Source organism: Frankliniella occidentalis, unplaced genomic scaffold (genome assembly GCF_000697945.3).
Source record: "Frankliniella occidentalis isolate FOCC.00 unplaced genomic scaffold, Focc_3.1 Scaffold231, whole genome shotgun sequence".
NCBI lineage: Eukaryota > Metazoa > Arthropoda > Insecta > Thysanoptera > Thripidae > Frankliniella > Frankliniella occidentalis.
In genome coordinates, this window is record NW_026267357.1 from 188,424 (window position 1) to 195,918 (window position 7,495).

At 37.0% G+C, this 7,495-nt stretch overlaps 1 protein-coding gene across 1 annotated transcript; it reads right to left on the reverse strand.

Moving 5' to 3' along the window:
• Positions 1-2,978: 2,978 nt before the first annotated feature.
• LOC127750671 (uncharacterized) lies at positions 2,979-6,399 on the reverse strand. Its single transcript, XM_052272923.1, has 2 exons — positions 4,947-6,399; positions 2,979-4,827 (listed from the first exon to the last, which is right to left on the reverse strand). Exons 1-2 carry the CDS (start codon positions 5,689-5,691, stop codon positions 3,365-3,367), a joined length of 2,208 nt encoding a protein of 735 aa, XP_052128883.1. The 5' UTR covers positions 5,692-6,399; the 3' UTR covers positions 2,979-3,364.
• Positions 6,400-7,495: the final 1,096 nt, after the last annotated feature.

Here is a 7,495-nt window from a genome sequence, read left to right on the forward strand (position 1 = left end):
GCTGTGGAGTGAGACGGCCGAGTGAGGGGGGTGTGTCACTGCGAACAGTCGCTGTGCACCTTCCAAAGAAACCATATTGGCTGAGCCGTGGTGGCTCATTTTCTCCAACAATTTCTTAAAATTCCACTAATATAGGAAAAGAAAATAACTCTAATGCAAAGTAGAAGGGGGACAAATCCCCAATGATTAATTCAAACAACAAGTGAGGCAATACAAAACTAAAAGTACATTTAAATACGAGTAAAAAAAAGCAATACAACCAAGTCTTGAATGATCAGTTATTCAGGCAAAAATGAAGAAAGGCAGAACTAAAATTACATCTAAACGCAAGTAGCAAGAAAACAACAGAACAAAAAGATCATAGCACTTCATACCCTTTATCTTATTCATTCATTTATGGGAGGTTTTCAAAATAAGAGACATATTTGGCCTCCTAAAATCTCAACAAAAAAAGTTTTGAGAATTTGTTTTTCGGGTGTGGTCTGATTGGGCCTGTCCCCTGACCACGTTCTGAAGATAACAGAGCTCCCACTGCAGAATTCTCGAAAATATAGCGAAAAAAAGAAAACTCGTGTTTAAATTGCCGGTAAACTGTGTGTACGAAAGTTACACAAAGGAAGCTGCATACGAAAGTTGAGTTTGTACGGAAGTTACATTTTCATAAAATAGGCACTTTCAAGCAGATTCTTGGTTTTATGAGCACCGGACAAAATAAGATCGACGCGTCCTAACAACAATGTTCTATCTGCAGCGTGCAGATTACACAATGTTCTATCTGCAGAGTGCTGAATAAACAATGTTCTATCTGCAGAGTGCGGAAAGAACATTGTGTAATCCGCACTCTGCACATAAAACATTGTTTATTCAGCACTCTGCAGATAGAACATTGTGTAATCCGCACGCTGCAGATAGAACATTGTTGTTAGGACGCGTCGAGATATTTTGCGAAACATAAAACGTAGGCTCAGACAAAAAGAATGATTTCTGTACGACAATAATTGGCAGAGCTACGAGCCGTACGGAATGTTACACGTATGCTTTTAAAAACCCAGAATTTAACATTCAAACACCTCTACCCTATAGATGAAATCCTAGCTGCAGTTTACTGATAAATTTGAAGGTCTGACTGAATGAACTGATTTTGCCCGCTTTAAACTAACCGACCTGATATTATCCACTTTTACCCAGTCTTACACGAACTTACAAATTAATAGTCATCATCTACCCGAGCAAAGGAGCGACTAATTCACAGCCACCTTCAGTTAAAATTAAGTTATAATCAGATATAGTGTGTACTGATTCTGGGCTGATATCTCACAGATGGTAAACTGATTTTGGCTGAGGCACACGAGTTTCGTAATTCAGTTATACTACCACTTAGTCTAGTGTTTTAACTGCGACTGATTTTAAGATGATAGATTTGACTGAGTCCTGCCGTAAGCCACGCGGATCGTTTCTCAGCTTGACTCTAAATTCCTTCAGTTCTTATTTTCAGCTAATGAAAGTAGTGATTGAACTGATGTTTGTAAAAACGACTCATCGTGGAGATCAGTTCATTCTCACTTAATTTTAGTTGTGAGCTACTGACTGAAAACAACAGCTGCACTACTGAACTTGGTAAGTATGCACCGGCCAGTCAAACGCTGGTAAATATCAGTTAGTCACTTTGGCTGAAAACCAATAACACATCAACTGATAGTCGTTCAGCTGCTCCCAGACTATTTTTACGTATTACTTGTCAAAAATCAGTCGTCCACGCAACTGAACTGCCATACCTTTCGGCTGATTTGTAAATCTCCCCCCCCCCCTGGCGGTTGCATTGCAGACATTTTCAGTTCATTTCAACCGCACTCCGTAGCGTGCCAAACCAGGGTGCGTTAGTGTGGCTGCCTACCTGCCAGCCCACAGGCACTCTCATCAAGGTTCCTCGTTTCTTTATTCAGTTTGTTTGTTTTTCCCTAATCACAAGCATTTTAATTAGTGGAAGAAACTTAGGCGAGGACGTGAATAATGTCTTCAGAAGAAGGTGAATACTCTAGTTCATAAAATAAGACATAACACATAAGAGAATACGGTGCACCATACAATACAAGAATGATGATACAACGATTTAAAAAAACTTAAGGTTATGGAATAAAAGAGTGTTTATCAAATGATTTGTGGATATGAGATAATGCTATTATTGCCTTTACAGATGTAACTTGGGTTGCTATTCAGTGGCAGCAAGACTTGACGCACCCATTCCTCTTGAACCAGTATATAAAGGTAAATTATTGAGAAGAAGAACTAATAAAAAGGAAAAAGCTCTTGTGCGAGCAATATAGCAGGTAAGCAACACTGATCAATTTGAAAATAAAAAAAATTGATGGTGCTCCAATGTCTTAATGTCTTGTGTACTTCGCTGAATTTCTAGCCAGAATTCTCGTGGACAAGGTGAAATTATTGTTAGGGATGAAATTATTCAGAGAGTGGAAGTGTGAAATTTTTTTGGTTAAATTATTTCAGTAATGATGTCATACATGGTTTGTGAATTAAAACTATAACTTGGCAATCCCAGCCAATCAAAATTGTATTATTTGGTCGTCAGTTAGGCTCTATTAGATTATTTTACACTTTCCCTTTCTGAATAACTTGAATCCTGACAATAATTCGACCTCAACTCTGAGAAATCTGTCTAGAAAGTGCAAGGCAGTCTGGGACAGGGTGGCCACGAAATCGGAGCTATTAAATTCCCTGACTTTTCCCTGATCTTTCCCTGACTTCTTACGCAAATTCCCTGACTTTTAAAGGTACTTTAAGTGGAACTTTTTGCCCCCTCAAAAATTGAAAATGCCATCGAAAGTTTGAAAATAAAAATTTTGATCAAGTTTCAGTCATTTTCCCTGACCAACGTTCAATTTCCCTGACTTTTCCCTGACTTCCCTCACTTCCAGGTTGCGTGGCCACCCTGTGGGATCACCTTTATAGAGCTGTTACAAGTTTATTTTTGTCCCACAAAGCTGCAATGGAATCAGCCTATAAAGACTCCCATCGAAAAATTGACCTCTTCCTGAGCCTGACTGACCAGGAGGTTCCTGGTTTCGAAGTGCAACGTAGGAGAAACAGTGATGACCAAATGGTTCCAGATGAGAAGGCTGAATTCAGTTCACTTTGTGATGACTGCTGTTAGTTTGCATCGTAGTGTGAAAGGTGTTTGAAATTATATATAAAATAGTTGATTTTGTAGGTACTTTATTTTCACTTGATTAGTACATAGACATATACCAGGTTAAAAACTCTAAAATCTTCTCTTAAACTGAATAAGTTAATCACTGTGGTAATATTAAGTTAAAATATGGCTTAATTAAGATTTACTAGTTTGAATTTATTCTATCTCAAGCCAATTATTTCTCTCACATATAAAACAATCCTTTCCTTCCACTTGTACTGAGAAGCAAATGTTTTTCAAAAGGTGCACATCAATAAAAGTTATTTCCTGTGAGATTGTGTAACGTGAAATATGTTTTATCTTTTTCAAATACCTATCAGTACTAAAGCCACGTACATTGATTGATTGAATAGCAGCTTGAAATGAAACATTAAGAGATGGTGTGCCTGGACTTTTCACAAAATACAAAATGATTGCATATCTCTTACTAGAATTTGAATTATAGCTGACTAAATAGGAGGCAGTTTTTGTAGCTCTTTTATAAGTCTGAGCAACAAACAGGTTGGAACCTATCTTTAGCTTATTGAAAAATATACAAGAGGGTGGATCCTTGCCTGCAAGACGTAGAGAGTTAATTACATCAACATGTACATTTTTTAAATCTATGTAGTTCCCTGCAGCATAAACATTGGGGCTGACACATTCTAAGAGCTTGACTTTTTGATGGGAATGGTGGAGATTTTTAGCAAAATCTTGTACAAGGGGGCACTCTAAATTACTAATTTCATTTGGGAATGAGAGAACCAGATAGGCACAGTTTGCCAACTGAATTTGAACATACTTTGTGCCATGAATCATTTTAAGCATTTCCCCATTCAATGACTCAAAAGGAAAGCATGAAAAACACCTCATAGGACCAAGGTTGTTGACAACAAAACAAAGATGAAGGGTGTTGTGTATGTTAATGGTCATATGACGTTCTCCATACAGCTCCTGAAACTGGCGAACAAAGGTGTCTAGCTCCTTTGAACAGAAGATTAAATCCTCAGGGGAGATTGAAGAAGAATTTAAAACATATAAACAGTGAATAAAAGTAGCAAAATGGTTGTAATACTGTACAGGGAGAATTCCCTCAAGGACAGGAAGAGCAAGGTAAAGGAGGAATATCTTCATGTGCTGCCCTTTCCACAAGCTTAGGTTGGATAGAGTGCGTACTCCACATTGCACAAAGTTTGGGAGACATACCTTCTGCATTCGATCATCAATTAGATCTATCCGACTTGAAATAGACCATGGCATTGATTTATATTTAGGCAGAGTCCACAGTTCCAGTAATTTATGACCCACACCATGGTAAGAATGATGGAGGTCGTCAATACCCATACCTCTTATCATGTCTGGCATTATTTTAGATAGATAAGTAGGCCACTTCACACCTAACACATGTACTTTATCTCTATCAGGATCCCTTGCTTTGGACCGTAAGTCAAGCGCTTGTTCACCAGCAGTCTCTGTCTCTTCATGTCGCCTTAAATCAAGGCTGTTAGAATAAGGGAAAACCCACACTGATCCTACCCTCTTCTGTTTCACACTTGTACCAGTTTTCTTAGACTTCTTTGGTTTGTTTTTTTCACTGGTTTCATTCTCACTTTCAGTAGAATCGCCATCCTCCAAAACAACTGGAATAAAAGAGAAAATTTAGACAAAGAACATTATCTCCACTTTAAGAAAATAAAAGGAGTTGTACTGCTGCATTCAACAAATTCTTGTTCCTTTCTAGTGTTATACAACTACACACCTGATTTTGTTTGAATTTCTTGATTTGCTTTAACACTTTTTCCTTCAATTTTACATACTGTACAAGAGCAAGAGCCACCTGAATGTTTAATGCCCATGAAATCAGCTTTTGCAGGCAAGTCTGCTGTCCCAGCCAGAAGGACTCCTTGAACCGTAACTTCTTCATTTGGCTCATTCAGCTGAATATCTAATCCTCTCCGCAATGTTGATAGGCTGCTGAGAAATGGTTCCAGCATCTTGCTATAGATTGGTTTGCTGCCGTACCAAATCCCACCAAGCAACACATTTGACTTCTTAAACCTCAGCTTGAAAGGAAGTTCATTTATCACAAAATAGATTGGCCACATTGATGTCTTTGATGAGTTGAACACTGGGACTCCATCCGAATTCCAAGTTAATGTAAAATTGTACTTATTTTCTGAGAAGAAGCCACTATCAACTAATTCTTTATAAAGCTGCCCATCATAGATATCTTCTATATTGTTGGGGTGTTCCTTTTTTCTTGTTAAACGCGACAAAATATTGTCAGCAAAACCTTTTCTCTTGAAGAGAGTCCTTATTTGATGTTCAAGAGGTATTTCTAAAAAATAGCTCACCTGTGTTTTGTTTTTGTGCTTTTTCTGGTTTGGGCACTTATCTGTTGAATCCTTTAGAACAATGGAACAATCAGAGCAAAAATAATGAAATTTGACAGGCGCTTTAAGATGTGAAAAGTGTTTCTTAAATAAATAGAGAGTTTTCTTCATTTTGTTGCCATTGGGTAAGTGAAGAGAAATGAGAGTGAGCAAATGAACCAAGGCTGTTCCATCTAAGTTATGTCTCAAAGCAAAAGCTAAGACAGCGAGAAGACTCGAATCAGAAGTGAGTGGCGAATCCTTATACAATGGTACCGATAAATCTGGAAATAGTTCATCATCCTTATCTTCCTCATCGGAATACAAGCAATCAAAATCATTGTCGTCTTCAATGGAGAGGCCACAATCAAAATCTAAAAAAAACAAAACAAAAAAAATTCAATTACAAATCAAGAAGTACATTGTTGTAAAAGAAGTACAAACTTTTTCTCAGCAGTCCCAGTTAGCAAGCCCACGATACTGCAGTAGCACAGCATATATTCAGTTTTATCTGTTCGCATACCGTCTTTCTCAAAATTATTTTAATACATTTCAGATAATTGTCACACAATATGTCAATGAATGTGTACTTGAGACACTGTACATTTCTAAACCAGCATTGTTATTGCTGTTCAAATGTTTAAAAAATGACATTTATTTACTATCTTGTCATGGTAACAACTGCTTCCCTCTGCCATAAAAATGGACATTGTTCTTAAATCCATAGAACCCCTTACTCCCACAGTTAGTTCAAATTATTAAATCACAGCAAGCTTTACGTAACCTTGATTATCAGAAGTTGAAAATGATTCAAGATCACAATCCTTCGTTGGGGGCTCATTAGCGTTGAACTGATGATCATCTTAAATGAAAATTGACATACAATTACTACATGATAAAATGTTGGTTTCTTTTACCTTCAGTGGACGTGAACATCTCATATTAGACAAACCACCGCAGAAAATAGAAAGCCACTTACCAGTGTTTTGCATCTCATAATCAACTATTCTACATCCATCCTTAACCGTTCCGTATTCATCAACATCAATACTGGACTCGCAGATAGAGAATGAAGCAGGTGCCTCCCTCCTACAGGTACCTGCAATATTACACAAAGAAAAATGTCACCAAATTGAACTACTTGCACAGAAATAGATAGAATGGAATAAAACTTAAAATTCTTGGTTTAAAGGATAGCAAAACATGGGGAGAGACCTGCAAGGAGTGTTGAAGCCACAACATCAGAGATAACTACGTCTTGACTTTCACCATCAACATCTGCTTGACAAAGTAAAGTTGAATAGTTGTAAAACGTTCGGTTGGTTTATTTATTAAAACAATTCGAATCATGTGACAAATTACCGATCGGAGGAGCAGGAGATAAAGTCAGAGGACTTTCGGCCGAATCTTCATCGTCAGACTCAGAGATTTCTATCACGGTATTCTCCAGTGATACGTCAGAATCAAAACTCGAACTCCTGCCTCTTTTCGACATTATTTATTATTATATTTGTACAATCTTTTGAGTACTTTACGTCTCTAGTCTAGAGATGGAACCAAGATTTGTTTTGGAGATGGCACTGTAAATAGCCCTTCTTCGAATATTGCGGATGTTTAAAAGTAAACAACTCACTAAAACGAAACTTGTCAAAGCAAACTGTATTTAAAACTAGAAAAACGATATTTATTTTCACGTTTCAATTTTATTTTATTAAATTTCTGTTTAAAAATTTCAAAAGACTGAAATAAAATTAAGACAACGGTTTTGAGAATAATCTTTAATGTTTGTAGTTGGTAATGAAACAAATGAGAAACTCGCTTATCCAAGATGACCACATTGCGATTATAGTTCAAGTAGAGAAGTGCAGAAAAAATTAATTTCTGAAGTACTGTATTAGTTTGTGAAGTTGTATTTACATTACTGATATTCATAATT

Excerpts from the sequence above, each read along its gene's own strand:
- LOC127750671 (XM_052272923.1), bottom strand. The coding sequence starts at position 5,691 with ATGAAGAAAACTCTCTATTTATTTAAGAAACACTTTTCACATCTTAAA. Across the intron at positions 4,828-4,946 it reads AGAAATTCAAACAAAATCAG|TTGTTTTGGAGGATGGCGAT; the intron begins GTGTGTAGTTGT and ends CTTTTATTCCAG.